The 19,342-nt window shown below is 39.3% G+C and overlaps 1 protein-coding gene across 13 annotated transcripts in view; it reads left to right on the forward strand.

The window, feature by feature from the left end:
• The window catches only part of slc4a7 (solute carrier family 4 member 7), a 138,342-nt gene extending 125,987 nt beyond the window's left edge, over positions 1-12,355 (forward strand). For all 13 annotated transcript variants that reach the window (XM_073024513.1, XM_073024520.1, XM_073024515.1 and 10 more), the window contains 3 exons: positions 725-825; positions 8,486-8,596; positions 9,856-12,355. In XM_073024513.1, coding sequence (XP_072880614.1) covers positions 725-825; positions 8,486-8,596; positions 9,856-9,937 — 294 coding nt within the window. In that variant the 3' untranslated portion in view covers positions 9,938-12,355. The remainder of the gene's footprint in view (positions 1-724; positions 826-8,485; positions 8,597-9,855) is intronic.
• The last annotated feature ends 6,987 nt before the right edge of the window (positions 12,356-19,342 follow it).

The following is a 19,342-nucleotide window of genomic DNA, read 5'->3' on the forward strand; positions in this document are numbered from 1 at the left end:
CAGATCAAAGCCAATCTTGCAGCATTAGACATTTCTGGATTTTATTGTTTTGGTAAAATATTTTTCAAATTCTTATATGCTCTCTTAATAAACTTAAAAGAAGTCCTTTTCATGGACTGCTAGACTTAAATGTAAGTAATATAGTTTAAGGAATAATAGAAATACCTGCTCTTAATGCAATTGTTCCCCTGTTTGGTTAAGTACTTCAACATAGTCAAAATAGCCTTATTTAGATTGTTTATGATAGTGTTTTTTATCAATGCAAGTCAAAGTTAGTATAAATTGTGGATGTTAATAAAATTTAGCCAAGATTTTACAACAAGCTGTGAGTCGTGAGTCACTCACGCATATTTACCACTAACATTTTTTTAGCATTCATGCAACCGAACGTGAACTTTCATTTCAAGACCATCATAAAGCATCAGCAATAAGTCACATCCACTGTCGTGTAGGGGTCCGGGTCAGAACAAGCCTTGTCCACAAAACAGCTCACAAAGGAAAGCTGTACCACATTCTGTGGTTTATCAAAAACAGGATTATTTTTAAATATTGAAACCCAAATTACAAATTAAAGTAATGCTTACTTAATAAACTAAAAGTGTAATTTTTTTAGTCATTAGTCATTAATAGAATGGCCTTGTTTACTATTTTGTGTTAGACTTTTAAAAGGACTCTTTGCAAATATGGTGTTCTATGTATAACTTTGCATTCACATCTTTTGTAGGAAGTACAAAGAATGCTTGAAGTTGCCGAAAGTGGGACAGTGCAGCTTCCCTTGGAAGGCGGTAATATTCTGAAGATACCTGTAAAAAGTATTAAGTACAGGTAAAGTAAAAATCTGTTCATGGTATGGATGGAAATGAAAATGTTGACTCCAAAATCAATAATACTAAGAAATAAACTTAGTGGAGTGGCAGGGTAGTGTAACATTTCATCAATTGCTTTACAATGCCATCAACCAGCTCAAATCCTGCTGCTGTCTGTAAGAAGCTTGTATGTTCTCCCTGTGACAGCATAGGTTTCCTCCGAGTGCTCCAGTTTCCTGCCCCATTCAAAAGATCTATAGGTTATTAGGTTAATTGGGTAATGTGGGCTTGTTGGACTGGAAAGGCCTGTTACTGTGCCGTATTTCGAAAAGAAAAACAAAATAAATAAATATGTCAGCTTTGTGGCTAAATTTATAAACAATATTTTTTGCACACTGCTTTGCTAAACCTTTCCACAAAATTGTTAGGAAATGGTTGTTAGAAGTTTAAACTTCTGACAAATTTGACTTTTAAACAAGTCCTCAAATTATAATTATTTACTGTCAGTCTAACTGATCCTCCACCATAAAGAAGTTAAATAATATATATTTTGAATTCTGCTTGCTCTTTTATGAACATGTCAGTTAATATGATTAATGATTCAAACTGTACTGTTCATACAATGTAAACCTCTAACAGCTGTGTTCTCTAGGCAATAAACATAACAAAGTCAAAGTTCAAAGTAAACTTATTATCTAAGTACATAATACGTCACCATACTATCCTGAAATTAATTTTCTTCTGGACATTAAATACAAACAAATGCAATAGACTATTGTCCGGTAGCACTCACATCTACAGTGATGAAATGCTTTGAGAGGTTGGTCATGACTAGACTGAACTCCTGTCTCAGCAAGGACCTGGACCCAATGCAATTTGCCTATCGCCACAATAGGTCAACAGTAGATGAAATCTCAATACCTTTTCACACGGCTTTAGACCACCTGGACAACACAAACACCTATGTCAGGATGCTGTTCATCGACTATAGCTCAGCATTTAATACCATCATTCCCACAATCCTGATTGAGAAGTTGCAGAACCTGGGCTTCTGTACCTCCCTCTGTAATTGGATCCTCGACTTCCTAACCGGAAGACTGCTATCTGTGCAGATTGGTGATAATATCTCCTCCTCGCTGATGATCAACACTGATGCACCTCTGGGGTGTGTGCTTAGCCCACTGCTCTGCTCTCTATATACACAGGACTGTGTGGCTAAGCATAGCTCAAATACCATGGATAAATTTGCTGATGATACAACCATTGTTGGTAGAATCTCAGAAGTGAGATATACCAACTAGTGGAGTGGTGTCGCAGCAACAACCTGGCACTCAACGTCAGTAAGACGAAAGAACTGATTGTAGACTTCTGGAAGGATAAGACAAAGGAACACATACCAGTCCTCAGAGGGATCAGAAGTGGAGAAAGTGAACAGTTTCAAGTTCCTGTGTGTCAAGATCTCTGAGGATCTAACCTGGTCCCAACATTTCGATGCAGTTATAAAGAAGGCAAGACGAGGGCTATACTTCATTAGGAGTTTGAAGAAATATGGTATGTCAACTAAAACATTCAATAACTTCTATAGATGTACAGTGGAGAGCGTTCTGACAGGCTGCATCACTGTCTGGTTGTGGGGGGGAGCTACTCACAGGAATGAAAGAAGCTGCAGAGGGTTGTAAATTTAGACAGCTCTATCTTGGGCACTAACCTACAAAGTACCCAGGACACCTTTAAGGAGCGATGCCCTTTTCTCACTGTAGGAGGTACAGAAGCCTGAAGGCACATACTCAGCGATTCAGAAACAGCTTCTTCGCCTCTGCCATATGATTTCTAAATGGACATTGAACTCTTGGACGCTACTTCACTTATTTCTGTTTTTTGCACAATTTTGATCTATTCAATATGTATATACTGTAATTGATTATTCATTATGATTACATTTTATTTTGTACTTTTTTCCTTCTATATTATGTATTGCATTGAACTGATGCTGCTAAGTTGACAGTCACATGCTAGTGATAATAAACCTGATTCTGATTCTGAATCAATGAAAAACTGCACAGAACAAGGATGGACAAACAACTAATATGCAAAAGACAACAAATTGTGCAAATACAACAAGAAAAACAAAATAATAATTATAGATAAATAAATAATAAATAACCTTGACAACATGTGTTGTGGAGTCCTTGAAAGTGAGTCCATAAGTTGTGGCATCAGTTCAGTGTTGAGATGCTGGTTCAGGAGCCTGAGTTGTGAAAACATTGTAATGACCAGGGAAACAAAGCCTTTGTGGCAACTTTTACACAATTACTCTGTTCAGATTCTGTCACTTGTAAGGCAGAATAGATCAGGAGATTGAAGAAACTTACTGTTTCAGAGTGATATCTATAGCCAGCTTTTCTGTCCATATCCACTATGTGCCAACTTCAGTTTGACTACCCTTCTTGCCTACTCCAGAAATTTGTCAGGTGTATCATCTTAAGACTCCAGTAGTATAAAGCTGATAGAAAGTTGGCCCAAACAACATTTTAAACCCTAATGCATTGACAGTGATCGTTGTTTATATTGCAATTTAGTCTAGGGAACGCTAGTGAGACATTAAGCCTATGAGTATAGGCCGAGTCTTTATCTGGATTAGCCTATAGCTCCCTATGTGTGAGCAACCTTGTGGAACTCCAAACCTCTAAATATTGACACTGTGGTTGGATGATGTCTATAGAATCTTAGGTGCTCAGTAATATCTCCAGGCCCTGATTTTGGACAAGATCCAAGCGGTACACAGAGATTGTACTTTTCACTGCTTTTCCTTATTTAACCAACAGAACTCTGAACTTTTTTTTGTAAAAGATTACATTAGTGCTGTCTTGTAAAACTCTGCATTAAGATAAAATGAGGGAACTCTTTTGATGCCACAGTAGACAAGAAGTGGTGCAGTGGTCCTTTCTGGCCTACGTGTCTCAGTTTAATTATGTAGCCTATGCTTTTGCTAACTTGACAATGGAGGCAATAGCTGGATGCCTCAATTTGATAATTCATTTGAAATCTGTCGGAGATTAAAACCAGCCAAAGTTACGGGTTTCAGTTATTGAATTGGGCAGCGTGGTGGCGTAGCAGTTACCACGACACGACATCAGGTCATCCCCCTCAACCGCATCATTTTGGATGATGACCTGACAGAAGATGACCATGGTGATCGGGTCTCTGGCACTGAGCCTGGTTCTGTGGTGCAAAAAGGAAAGAGGAAGATGAGGAATGTGGTAGTCATAGGGGATTCCATAGTGAGGGAAACAGACAGGAGATTCTGTCAGCCTGGTAGAGATATCCACATGGTGAGTTGCCTCCCGGGTGCCAGGGTACGGGATGTCTCAGATTGGGTGCAGAGTATTTTGAAGGGAGAGGGTGAACAGCCAGAAGCCTTGGTACACGTTGGTACCAATGACATAGAAAAAGAGAGGAGGTCCTGTAGAGAGAATTCAGGGAGTTAGGTAGGAAACTGAAAGGTAGGACATGGGTGAAGGGGGAAAAGTTTAAAGGGAACATTAGGGGGGCTTCTTCACACAGAGAGTGATGGGAGTGTGGAATGAGCTGCCAGATGAAGTGGTAAATGCAACTCACTTTTAACATTTTAAAAAAACTTGGACAGGTACAAGGATGAGAGGTGTATGGAGGGATATGGGCCAGGTGCAGGTCAGTGGGACTAGGCAGAAAAATGGTTCGGCACAGCCAAGAAGGGCCCAAAGGTTCTCTGGTTTTCTATGGTAGGACCTCTAGGGTAGTAATCTCAGGATTGCTGCCTGTGCCACGTACTAGCGAGCGCAAGAATAGCATGATCAGGTGTATTAGTGTGTGGCTGAGAGACTGGTGTCGGGGACAGGGCTTCAGATTCCTGGATCATGGGGGCCTCTTCTGGGGGAGGTACAACCTGTGCAAAAAGGATGGGTTACACTAAACCCAAAGGGGTCCAATATCCTAGCAGGCACATTTAATAGAGCTGTTAGGGAGGGTTTAAACAAATTTGGTAGGGGGATGGGAACCGGAGCGATAGGGTTAAGGAAGGGGAAAACAGAAATAAATCAAAGATAGCGTGCACCAGAGATTATAGAAAGAACAGGCAGGAGATGAGGCTTAATCACAGCCAGTAGCACGAGTTACAGGGTAATAGAGGTGTGGTGCAGTTAAAACAGAAAGCAACAAATACTGGACTGAAAGTGTTTATTTGAATGCACGCAGCATAAGAAATAAAATGGACGATCTTGAAATTCAGCTGTAGATTGGCAAATATGACGTTGTGGCCATCTCTGAAACTTGGCTAAAGAACGGCTGCCATTGGGAGCTGAACGTCCAAGGATATATGGTGTATTGGAAAGATAGGTTAGTAGGCAGAGGGGGTAGTGTGGCTCTGTTTATAAGAATTAATATTAAATCATTAGAAAGAGATGACATAGGATTGGAAGGTGTAGAATCTCTATGGATTGAGTTAAGAAATGGCAAGGGTAAAAGAACCCTAATGGCAGTTGTATACAGGCCTCTAAAGAGCAGCCAGGATGTGGATTACAAATTACAACAGGAGATAGAAAAGGCGTGTCAGAAAATCAATGTCATGATAATCGTTGGGGATTTTAACATGAAAGTGGATTGGGAAAACCAGGTCAGTACTGGACCTCGAGACAGAATTTGTAGAATGTCTAAGGGATGGCTTAGAACAGCTTGACAGATAGAACAGCTTGTTGTTGAGCCCACTAGGGGATCAGCTGTGTTGGATTGGGTGTTGTGCATTGATCCGGAGGTGATAAGAGAGCTTAAGGTTAAGACACCCTTAGGGAACAGTGATTGCAATATGATCGAGTTCACATTGAAATTTGAGAGGGAAAAAATAAAATCCAATGTGTTGGCATTTCAGTGGAATAAAGGAAATTACAATGGCATGAGAGGGGAACTGGCCAAAGTTGACTGGAAAGGGACATTTGCAGGAAGGACGGCAGAGTTTCTGGAGTTTGGAGTTTGGAGTTGGAGTTTAGTGGATTTTGGAGTTTAATGGCTGGAGTTTCTGCAAAAAATGAGGGAAGTGTAAGACAGATATATTCCAAATAAGAAGAAATTTTCAAAGGGAAGAAGGACAATATCGTGGCTAACAAGTGAAGTCAGAGCCAAAGTAAAAGCAAAAGAAAGGGCATACAAGGAAGCCAGAGCTAGTGGAACAATAGAGGATTGGGAAGTTTTTAAAAGCTTGCAGAAGGAAATTAAGAAGGTCATTAGGAAGGAAAAGATGAATTATGAAAGGAAGCTGGCGACTAATATCAAAGAAGATACTAAAAGCTTTCTTAAGTATGTAAAGGGTAAAAGAGAGTCAAGGGTAGATATAGGATCAATAGAAAATGATGCTGTAGATATTGTGATATGAGATGCAGAGATAGCAGAGGAACTGAATGTGTATTTTGCAACAGACGTCTGCAGTATACTGGACATTCAAGAATGTCAAGGAAGTGAAGTTTGTGCAGTGACAATTACAACTGAGAAGATGCTCAGGAAGCTTAATGGTCTGAGGGTAGATAAATCTCCTGGACCTGATGGAATGCACCCTCGGGTTCTGAAGGAAGTAGCTGGAGAGATTGCAGAGGCGTTAACGTTGATCTTTCAAGAATCAATAGATTCTGGCATTGTACTGGATGACTGGAAAATTGCAAATGTTACTCCGCTATTTAAGATGGGTAGGAGGCAGCAGAAAGGAAACTATAGACCTGTTAGCCTGAAAGACAAATCCTGCCTGACAAACCTACTGCAATTCTTTGAGGAAATTACAAGCAAGGTAGACAAAGGAGATGCAGTAAGCGTGGTGTACTTGGATTTTCAGAAGGCCTTTGACAAGGTGCCGCACATGAGGCTGCTTAGCAAGATAAGAGCCCGTGGAATTACAGGGAAGTTGCTAACATGATTTGGACTGTGGATTTGTGGCTAAATTTGCTGATGATACAAAGATGGTTAGAAGAGCTGGTAGTGTTGAGGAAACAAGAGAACCTGCAGAGAGACTTAGATAGTGTAGGGGAATGAGCAAAGAGTGATAAATGAAATACAATGTTGGAAAGTGTATGGTCATGCACTTTGGTGGAAGAAATAAACGGGCAGATTATTATTTAGATGGGGAGAGAATTCAAAATGCAGAGATGCAAAGGGACTTGGGAGTCCTTGTGCAGAATACCCTAAAGGTTTCCCTCCAGGTTGAGTCAGTGGTGAAGAAAGTGAATGCAGTGTTGGCATTCATTTCTAGAGGTATAGAATATAAGAGCAGGGACGTGATGTTGAGGCTCTATAAGGCACTCGTGAGACTATACTTGGAGTATTGTGTACAGTTTTGGGCTCTTCTATTTTAGAAAGGATATACTAACATTGGAGAGAGTTCAGAGAAGATTCACAAGAATGATTCCAGGAATCAAAGGGTTACCATATGAGGAACGTCTGGCAACTCTTGGGCTGTATTCTCTGGAGTTCAGGAGAATGAGGGGGGTTCTCATAGAAACATTCTGAATGTTAAAAGACCTGAAGAGATTAGATATGGAAAAGTTATTTCCTATGGTAAAGAATTCTAGGGCAAGAGGGCACGATTTCAGGATTGAAGGACATCCATTTAAAACTGAGATGCAGAGAAGTTACTTTAGTCATAGGGTGGTGAATCTGGAATTTGTTGCCATGAGTGGCTGTGGAAGCCAAATCATCGGGTGTATTTAAGGCAGAGATAGATAGGTTCTTGATTAGCCAGGGTATCTAAGGGTATGGGGTGAAGGCAGGGGAGTGGGGATGACTGGATGAAGTGGATCAGCTGATGATTGAATGGCAGAGCAGACTCGATGGGCAAAATGGCCTACTTCTGTCCTATATCTACCTTATGGTCTTACTATTACAGCTCAGGACACTGGAGTTCAAAATTCAATTCTGACATCATCCTTTAAGGAGTTTGTATGTCTCTCCCCATGAACACGTGGTTTTCCTCCCACATTTCGATGATGTACCGGTTAGTATGTTAATTGGTCATTGTAGGGGAGGGTTAAATCGGTGGGTTACTGGGTAGTGCTGCTTGTAGTTCCTTGCTGTATCTCTAACTTAAATAAAATAAAATAGTCCATTATTTCCTTTTGAAAACATTATTTGTGGACATCTATAGCAAAGAGAAACAAGTTCATTGTTTTGACATTACCACAGAACAGGCATCTAATTAGCCGATATGAGGGAGCTGCCACACAAGATTAAAAAAGGGATTTTGACTGGTGGGCACAATTTATTTTGGAAGAAATTTTTGTTGAATATTTTAATAATAGTAAGCATTACTTTACAGAAGCATGGTCGAAGTGACATATAAATATTACTTTTTGATGCAATAAGAATGTTGGGATCTCGGGATGATATATTTTAAAATATTGATTGGCAACTAAATTGAATTCATTTGTTATTTCACATACAAATACACAGTGAATAAAATACAAAACTCTACAATGTTTTATTGATATATTTCCATGAATATTTTATGTACAGAGTTATAATCATTTAACCATAAACAATATGCAAATACATTTGTATAAATGATAAACTCACTTTGTGAGTGACAGGGGAAAATGGATTTTAAGAATTGAATTCATGGTCCAGCTTGTACAGAGCATTAACACTTGGATATGTTTGTCCTCCAGCCCAGATGATCCTTCGGTCGTAAACATATCCGATGAAATGGCCAATTCTGCTGTGTGGAAGGCTCTTGCTATGAATGCTGAAAATGCAAAAGTTATAAAACTTAAAGCGAGGTAGCTTTTGTTTATGAGCTTTATTACTGGCCTTATGACTAACAAAGCATTCTAAGGCTAATGCATGCAGTATAGTAGCTGCCTTTTAGAGAAGTGGGTGCATCGTGAAAGTTAACACACTAATCGTTCTTAAACTTGCTTTCTGTATTTTAATGACATCCATTTTCTACAAGGCATATAGAGTACGTTTCTACTAATGTTATAATGCTACGAGGTCTAGGCTGACTATTTTTTCTTATTTCATTTTGAACAGTTATGGAATACTCATTTGAATACAGTTTGTTGTAGGATCATTTTTCAGACTATCAATTTGGAGAATTCTAAAGCATTTTTTTAAGAACCTGTAGTTCTGTTGACTCTTGTTTTACAGTATGGCATCTTCAAATTTAGTATTTTTGATGCCAATAACTTCACAGTGTCATTTACCAATGTTTGTGTGTGTTCTTTTAGAATATAATTTCAGGTAATATCAGTTCCAGAGTTGCATTTTAAATACCAGAGAAATAATCAGAGCTGATATGCAACAGAGTGTACTCCTGTGCTTTTTGCATGCAACATTCTCACTAAATTCTATTGAAAGAAAACCATTGTATAAGAAAACAGATGTGTACGTAGACAGTAAGGTAGTGTTTAGTGTAACACAAGTGACCCGAGTTCAATTACACTGCTGTCTGTAAGCAGTTTTTACATTCTCTCCAAGGCCACGTGGGTTTCCTCAGCATTTTTCAGTTTCCTCCCACATTCTAAAGACGTTTGAGTTAGTAGGTTAACTGGACACGTGGGTGTATCTCTAAAATTAAAAAATGGCATTTTAAAAAGAGCTTTTGCTATGATAAATGGTACGTAAACCAAAGCTGTACTCAATATAGAAATTAAACACCAGGGGTGGAGGTAGAGGCAGATACATTAGTGATATTTAAGATACTCGAGTTACTCTTTCATTCTTATGCCTATTGATTTAAGTCAGTCAATAGGCATAAGAATGAAAGAAATTTAGAGGGTTGTGTGAAGGGGAAAGGTTAGCTTGATCGTGGAGTGGGTCAAAGGGTCAGACAACATTGTGGGCTGAAGGGCTGTACTGTGTTGTAATGCTCTGTGTTTTTACAAAATAGGAATTGTTAAAAGCAAAGTTTAGAGTTTGAATTTTGAAGATTGTTTCGTGTTTTTTCTGTTACTATCTTAATCTTCATGTCTGTAAGAATAAATTAATTGACCGTTTTGGTAACAAAACTACATTGTGCTTTGTTATACATTTGCAGTCCTGAAAATACTGAGGATGTAAGAATGAATATTGAAGAGGTGCCCAGGATAAATGTCCTTGATGCTGAAACCTCTGTATGATCTTTAATGCTGAAATCTCCACATCTCCATCATCCAAGGCAGACTTCTCCTTGTGAAAGCAACTACTTGAGCCATACAAAACCCTGGACTTTTTACAGGAAGTAAGAATGTTTGGCTTGCTCGGTTTGGTTTCTCGGTCAGCACGAAACTCTTCCGAAGAAGACTATTTCACCCTTATACAATTCAGTTATATTGATTGCAATGCCAGCTACTATTTTAATCTTCACAACCATAAGCTCAGTTTTTAATTTACAGTTTTGGCATAATACAAAAACAAGCAATAGTCTCGCAAACAAGTTTAATTTGCTTTCTACTAATAATGATATTCTATTTTAAAAATGGAAAGGAGTACGTAATGAACTTAAGTATATCCTTTATATAGAAATGTATAAATATGCTGCTCCTTGACACGTGTCACAATCTGTTTTAAATGAGGAATATTTATATTCAGACAATGAACCAAATCTATATGACTGTATCTCATCATTTATTGGTGGTCCTCGAGAGTTTTGTTGTGGGGTAACTGTGAAGTTGTCTACAGTAACAGGCTTGCAATAGGATATGATAGAACAGATATTTAACTTGGTATTTTGTACACAAGGGGTGTGCACCTCGTGACTACATTGATGTGATACTGCTTTTCAAACTAGTCTGTTGCTATCTTTATTTACAAAATTGTTTATCAGTATTGCAGTACTGATTAGAGACTTATGTGCATCCAAACTGTTTACATTTGACTTTTTAACATGATAAACTGTAGGCTTCAATTCACAATGCAGCTTGATATTTGTTTTATTTATTTTGTATTTAGATTGTCAAATTTATTCAGAAATTGTTAGGTTATACCGAATAGAAAAAAAAAATTTGGCTAATTTTATAAAGATTTTTGTAGTTTTTTTTGTCTTTGTACTTTGTAAAGTAACCTCTTTCTATGAGCAGTTCAGCAATGATAGTATTAGAATAGTATCTCTAGACCATCTCAGGAAATTGTTATCTTCCCAGCATCCTACGTTACCATGCTTTTACACAAGTTGTGAAGTTGTTTTGTCTTCCAGACTAGGTGAAGATTTTTAAAAACAAAAACATGACCCTAGCAAAAGTACTGGAGGAACTCGGCAGGTCAGGCAGCATCTATGCAGAGGAATAAACAATATTCTGGCAATTCCTCCACCATCTCTCCTTCTCTCTTTATCTAATCCCCATTCTAGTTATCCTCTCACCCCTTCTCTTTTCCTCACCTGCTCATCATCTCCCTCTGGATCCCCCCCCCTCCTCCTTCCCTTTCTCCCATTGCCCACTATCCTCTCATATTAGCTTCCTTTTGTTTCATCAATTACCCACCAGCTTCTCACTTTATCCACTTTGCCCCTCACTTGGTCTCACCTATCACCTGCCAGCTTGTACTCCTTCCCTTCCCCTCACCTTCTTATTCTGGCAACATCCTGCTTCCTTACCAGGTCTTGGGCTGAAACATCGACTGTTTATTGCTCTCCATAGTTGCTGCCTGACCTGCTAAATTTCTCTAGCAATTTGTGTGTGTTGCTCTGGATTTCCAGCATCTGCAGAATCTCCTGTGTTTGTAAATAACTATCCATGTTACTTTTAAGTAGAAGCAGGTTCATTTATCTTGCGTGTGACAGACAATGCCAGTGCAAGAAAAAGAATTGCACTTAGCCATTACAAGATGGAAAAAAAGGTAATGTTGTGAAAAATTTGGTTTGTGTCATTAAATCCACCATATAGTTCAATGTGTGACAAATTCTGCAGATAAATTCAGAAGTGAACTTGTTTTCTGCTTCTGAGATATTAAGTGTATCACTTCTAATTACTGAAATTGAATGATTAAGTCTACATAACAGGATCTAAGTTATAAAAAAAGTTCTTGTATGTCAGTGATGAACTGAAGGAGTTTTCTATTTAATTTTAAAGGTTACTCAAAAAATAAATTAATATTGTGTTGATACTGTTAACTTTAAGATGATAAACACAGTATGAAATTTTAACGAGTTGAGAAACTGGTTTCTAGTAAAGACAGATTATTTTCCATTTTTGTTTTAAATTCACTTGATGGTAATTTTATGTCTTCCTGTGTTCTGCACATTTAATCACAGAACAAAATCACTAGTATTCATCAATTTTCATAAAATTGTCTAATTTCAGATAATTATGATTTAAGGTTTTTATTACTATCTGAAAGTATAGTAGTGACCATTATTTTTGTAAAGATTCCCAAAACAATGTAAAAAAAAATGTTAAAGTAGTCCATTGTCGTAGTTCAAATGATGATATATGTGCACTTCCCAGGCATTGTTTCCTAGTTAAGGATAGTATCCAACTGTCAGCTATTAAATATTAGAGGAAATTATTTTTTGTAATGTCATATCTGTTAATAAAAGCAATAAAGACTTATTGCATTGATGAATGTGATTTATAAACCTTTGTTTATGAAGAAAATAACTGAAGGATTGTGTCATTTTGTAACATTGACTTAATAGAAACATGGAATTTGAGTTCCTCTTTTTTTGGCTATGTATACTTCCAGCATGACAGGGAGCATTTGTAGAACACTAAGGGATCCCAAAATACAAACCATTTCTCTTTCCAAGCGAGTGTCTGACTTGCCAACATTTCTGTTTTCATTTCAGATTTCCATCTTTTTAAAAAAAACTTTCATATGTTTCTGGTGATAATTTATACATATTTGCCCTTTTTTTCATTTGTGGGGTTTCTAAGCACAGACTGTACAATCATTTTTTTTGTTGGTGTCGTTTGCATGTGGCCACAGGAAAATAAGCCAGATTAAATGCTGGGATTGCTTCAGCACGTTTCAGAGAACAGTTGGGAAGATTGGGTTTCAGATTGTTTTGGTTTGAGAGAGGACAAATCTGAGGAAATGGATTGCTTATCTATACATTTGACATAGACATCTGTGAAGGTCCTGATGAAGTGTCATGGCCCAAAATGTTGACTATTTATTCCTCTCCATAGATGATACCTGATTTGCTGAATTCCTCCAGTATTTTTGTGTCAGTTGTTCTGGATTTCCTGTATCTGCAGGATGTCTTGTGATTATGTTCTGTTTTACATTAAAAAAAAACCTTAATTTTATCTGCAGGAAGTCCTGCAAAAGATGGTGGCTTCCTGCAGGCCTGACTTAAAGTTATCATCTAGTCCTGATGACACGACAGCATGGGTGAACATAAGTAAAAGAGACTGTGGGACCATTTTGTCAAGCACATTCATTCCATAAGAATATAAGATTCTAGAGATCCAATCAGCATCGGGAGCAAAGCACTTCCAAGAGGTTACTCACAGGTCAGCGAAGCTAGTATAAAAGATTGGGTTTCACAGGCATTCAGACATTCCAGAGGTCCAATCAGTGTCAGGAGCAGAGCACTGCAAATTAAAGAAAACTACAGAAGGGGCAAGTGGACAGCCAATGTCAAGAGTAGACCAGCAGTGAGAGTAAGAGTGTCAGGCTTTGACTCAAGAGGCTGAGGCCAAAAACACAGGTTAGAAGATTAGGTCTTGGTTGCCCATTGTACAGTGCAGGGAGGATGTCAGATATGGCAGTGGAAGGTTCCTCCTGTAGGATGTGGGAATTCATGGAACCTAATGGTCTCCCTGATGACTACACCTGCGGGAAGTGCAGCCAACTCCAGCTCATCAAAGACCACATTAAGGAATATGTAGATAAACCACTAGAGGAGATGCTGTACTTGATCTGGTATTGGGAAATGAACCAGTCAGGTATCAGATCTCTCGGTGGAAGACCATTTTGGAGGTAGTCACCACAACTCTAACTCCTTTACTACAGCCCTGGAAAAGGATAGGAGCAGACAATTTGGGAAAACATTTCATTGCGGTAGGGGAAATATGCTATTAGGCAGGAACTTGGGAATGTCAATTGGGAGCAGATCTTCTCAGGGAAATGCATGGCAGAAATGTGGTAAATGTTCAGGGAATAGTTGCCTGGTGTTCTGTATAGTTATGATCCATTCAGGTGGGGAAAGGATGGTAGGGTAAAAAAAACCATGGTGTACAAAGGATATATAAAATCTAGTTAAGAAAAGAAAAGCTTATGAAAGGTTCAAGAAACTAGGTACTGTAAGAGCTCTAGAAAATTACAAGGGTGCCAGGTAGGAGCTCAAGAATGAAATTTGGAGAGCTAGAAGGCGCCATGAGAAAGCCTTAGCAAGCAGGATTAAGGAACCCCCCCAGGGCATTCTACAAGTATATGAGGAGCAAGAGGATGAGCTGTGTGAGAATAGGACCAATCGGGGCGAGAGTGGAAAAGTGCATGGAGCCAGAGGAGGTAGTGGAGGTACTTAATGAATGCTTTGCTTCAGTGTTCAGCAGTGAAAAGGACCTTGGCAATTGTGGGGCTGAGTTACAGCAGACTGAAACGCTTGAGCCTATAGACATTAAGAAAGAGAATGTTCTGGAGCTTTTGAAAGATATTTAGATAAGTCGCCAGGACCGGACGAGATATACCCCAGGCTACTGTGGGAAATGAAGGAAGAGATTACTGAGCCTCTGGCAACAATCTTTGCATCATCAATGGGGATGGGAGAAGTACCAGAAGATTGGAAGTTTGCAAATGTTGTTCCCTTGTTCAAGAAAGGGAGTAGAGATAACCCAAGAAATTATAGACCAGTGAGTCTTAGTTCAGTGGTAGGCAAGTTGTCAGGGGCAGGTCATGCCTTACGAACCTGATTGAATTTTCTGAGGATGTAACAAAACATATCTATCGATGCAATGCGCCTCAGACAGGATGAAGAGGTCAATACTCCCCAATGCCATTAGGCTTTACAATTCAACCGCCAGGACTTAAGAACTTTTTAAAAGCTATTATTAATGCTTTTTGAGATAGTGATTTAGATGCATATCATATTTTTTACTGAGTTAAGTATTGTATGTAATTAGTTTTGCTACAACAAGTGTATGGGACATTGGAAAAAAAAGTTGAATTTCCCCATGGGGATGAATAAAGTATCTATCTATCTATCTATTGATGAAGGTAGAGCACTGGATGTAGTGTATATGAATTTCAGTAAGGCATTTGATAAGGTTTCCCATGTGAGGCTCATTCAGAAAGTAATGAGGCATGGGATCCAAGGAGACCTTTGTGGATCCAGAATTGGCTTGCCCACAGAAGGCAAAAGGTATTCGTGGGTGGTTTGTATTCTGCATGGAGGACGGTGACTGGTGGTGCTCCGCAGGGTCTCCTCCTCTTTGCAATTTTTGTAAATGACCTGGATAAAGAAATAGAATGGTGGGTTAGTAAGTCTGCTGATGACACAAAAGTTGGGAGTTGTTGTGGATAGTCTGTATTGTTGTCAGAGGCTACAGTGTGACATCAATAGGACACAGAACTGGACTGAGGAATGACAGATGGAGTTCAACCCAGACAGGCATGAAGTGGTTAATTTCAGTGGGTCAAATTTGAAGATAGAATATAACATTAATGGTAAGACTCTTATCAGTGTTGGAGGATCAACGAGATCTTGGGGTCCATGTCCATAAGGCACTCAAAACTGCTGCGCAGTTTGACAAGTGTTGTTAAGAAGGTGTATGGTGTGTTGGTCTTCATCAACAGTGGGGCTGTTTTCAAGAGCCATGAAGTAATGTTACAGCTATATAAGACCTTGGTTAGACCCCACTTGGAGTACTGTGTTCAGTTCTGGTCACCTCACTACAGGAAGGATGTGGATACTATAGAGAGAGTGCAGAGGAGATTTACGAGGATGGACAACATGCCTTATAAGAATAGGTTGAGTGAACTTGGTCTTTTCTCCTTGGAGCAACGGAGGATGAGAGGTGACCTGATAGAGGTGTATAAGATGATGAGAGGCATTGATTGTGTGGATAGCCAGAGGCTTTTCCCCAGGGCTGAAATAGTGAACACAAAGGGGCATAGTTTTAAGGTGCTTAGAAGTAGGTACAAGGGGAATGTCAGAAGGAAGTTTTTCATGCAAAGAGTTCTGAGTGCATGGAATGCACTCTCAGCAAAGGTGGTGGAGGCCAATACAATAGGGTCTTTTAAGAGACTTAGGTAAGTACATGGAGCTTAAAAATTGGAGAGTAATGCTGTAAGGAAATTCTAGGTAGCTTCTAGAGTAGATTATATAGTCGGCACAACATTGTGGGCTGAAGGGCCTGTAATATGCTGTGGATTTCTCTGTTTCTATATAGGAGCAGTATTTGAGCCCATCGAATCTGCTCTTCCACTTCATGGCTGACCCATTTTCCCTCTCAGCCCCAATCTCCTGCCTTCTCCCCATAACCTTTCATGTCCTGACTAATCAAGAATCTATCAACCTCTGCCTTAAGTATATCCAATTCCTTGGCCTCCACATCTGTCTGTGGCAATGAATTCCAGACTCTTCACTCTCTGGTTAAATAAATTCCTCCTCATCTCTGTTCTAAAAGCACGCCACTCTGGTATTAGATTCCTCCACCAAAGCAAACATACTCTCCACATCCACTTTATCGAGGCCTTTCAACATTCGATACATTTCAATGAGGGTCACCTGTCATTCTTCATCAAATGCGCCTCATATGACAAGCCCTTCCTTCACCATCTTTCAGAAGTGCCAAATGGATAATCTATTTTGACTTTACATAATCAACGAAGCCAATTTCACAGGCACAGATCCATGGTACTGGCAGATACCAAACTAGTAATTCAAAGACCAGAACTAACTATTTGGAAATACTCTATCAAATTACATTACGCTGTTGTGGAATTTAAATTTAAGTAATAAGCAGGCATTAGAAATAAAAACCTACCCATAAGTGATAAAAGAAATTTTGCAGATGCTGGAAATCCAATGAACACACAAAATGCAGGAGGAACTCAGCAGGTCAGGCAGCATCTATGGAAATGATGAAGCGGTCATCATTTTGGGCTGAGACCATTTTTCAAGACTAGAAGGGAAGGGGGAAGACACCAGAATAGACATGTCAGGGGGAGGGGAAGTTAGACAGCTAGAAAGTGATAGGTGAAGCCAGGTAGGTGGGAAAGGTAAAGGGCTGGGTATGAAGGAATCTGATAGGGGAGGAGAGTGGATCATGGAAGAAGGGGGAGGAGAAGAGACACCATTGGGAAGTGATATTCAGATGAGAAGAGGTAAGAGAGCAAAGTGGGAATAGAAGACGGAAGGGAGAAGGTTTTTTTTACTAGAAGGAGAAATCTACGTTCATGCTAACAGGTTGGAGGCTACCCAGATGGAATATAAGGTGGTGCTTCTCCATCCTGAGAGTAGCCTCATTGTGGAAAAAGAGGAAGCCGTAGTAATAATAACCACCTCATTCACTGATATTTTCAGCAAAGAAGTCTGTCATCCTCACCTATGCTGACCATAAGACATAGAGGTAGAATTAGGCTATTGGACCCATTGAGCTTGCTCCATGGCTGATTTATTATCCCTCTCAACCACATTCTCCAGCATTTCCCCCATAATATTTTACGCCCTGACAAATCAAAAGTATAAAAGTGATTCCAAGAGCAAACACGAGGAAATCTGCAGGTGCTGGAAATTCAAACAACACACACAAAATGCTGGTGGAACACAGCAGGCCAGGCAGCATCTATAAGGAGAAGCACTGTCGACGTTTCGGGCTGAGACCCTTCGTCCCTCCCCCTCCCCCCACTACTTTCAAATCTCTTAGTATCTCTCCTTTCAGTTAGTCCTGACGAAGGGGCTCAGCCCGAAACGTCGACAGTGCTTCTCCTTATAGATGCTGCCTGGCCTGCTGTGTTCCACCAGCATTTTGTATGTGTTGCTTGAATTTCCAGCATCTGCAGATTTCCTCATGTTTGCACTATAAAATAGATTTTTGGATGTTCTACCTTGCTACAGATCCAGGAGGATTTTTTCCAAGATAGACTGATTTATTTCCAAAGTTAACGAACAGAACATTTGTAACCATAAGGAGCACTATGGTAGTGTGGCTGTTAGCACGATGCTATTACATCTGCTGCCCCCTCACCGGGCTTGTATGGAAACTTTGCTCATCACCTGCCCCGGACTGTCACAGGACACAGCAGTGACAAGGCCACTTTTCATAAACAATAAACAATCGGTATTATTTAGGGCTCAACCAAACAGGAACGTCATGATGTTCCGATTAAAGAATGCTGCGTAAGTACTGCCCATACATAATTGTAGATTGGCAAGAAATAACAAATCATACATAGCATAAAATTATAAAGAAGGTATGTTTTTACAAATTTCAGCTTTATTGAACAGTTGGTAGGAAAAATAAAAGGACCCATTATAGTTAAACCAGTCCAAATGTGCATGTGAAGTTGGTCTGTGTTAAAGCACGCACCATATTCATCTTGAACAAACAGGTTCTCTCTCAGGAGTATCAGCCCTTCCTCCTTGGAGCCATTCATCTGCAAAAAGCACCTTGTGCAATTGGGAGGCTCCTTCTCATGACAACCTCAGCTTTCTGTCCTCTCTGTAGCTCCCGCCAAAAAAAATACGCTAACTACACTGTCCATCACAAATCTCTCTCTACTCCAGTATCTTGAACTTTCTCCCAATTCCACCATCCTGATTAGCTGACACAACATTCCCAAGTTGAACATCATAGCCGTTTATCTTTTAGCTGAAACCCAAACATTCTAAAAGCAGAACACACTGCTCTTACAGAACTGCTAAAATGAAATATTTACAGCATAGTAGTAAAAATCTTAAGCAGGGTATTACACATCTCAGGTTGTTGAAGTTCAGAATATGTTGCCATCTCTAAAATTTACATTGTTCTTGTGGCTGAGTGGGTGTCCTCCAGGTGCTCAGTTTTCTTCTCACAATCCAAAGATGTACCGGTTAGTAAGTTAATTGGTCATTGTAAATCGTCCTGTGATTATGCTATTATTAATTTGGTGGGTTGCTGGGTGGTGTGGCTTGTTCGGCTGGAAGAGCCTGTTCCATGCTGTATCTCAAAATAAAAATTATTATTGCAGAGTCCCACAATTTGAAGCCAATTTCACTCATGTAATAAAAATTGTTAACTAAAATTAGTTTATATTAGTTAATATTAGTTTATTGTTATTATTGTCAAGACAGGTTGTGGAGAGGTTGAGTGAGCCAGGGATTTCCTCTTATAAAGAGAATGAGTGGTGACTTGATAAAGGTGTACAAGATGATAAGAGGCATAGATAGAATGAATAGGCAGTGCCTTTCTTCTAGGGTGGAAATGGCTAATACAAGACACAAAATTTTAAGGTGATCAGAGGAAAGTAAAAGGGGAGGGGATGTCTGAGGTAGGGATTTTTTTTACATTGAGTGGTAGGGGCAAGGAATGTGCTGCCAGGGATGGTGGTAGAGGCAGATACATTGAGGACATTTAAGAGACTCTTAAATAGGCACATAGGATATTTCAAAAACTGTT

This window comes from Hemitrygon akajei, chromosome 20 (genome assembly GCF_048418815.1).
Source record: "Hemitrygon akajei chromosome 20, sHemAka1.3, whole genome shotgun sequence".
NCBI classification, from domain to species: domain Eukaryota; kingdom Metazoa; phylum Chordata; class Chondrichthyes; order Myliobatiformes; family Dasyatidae; genus Hemitrygon; species Hemitrygon akajei.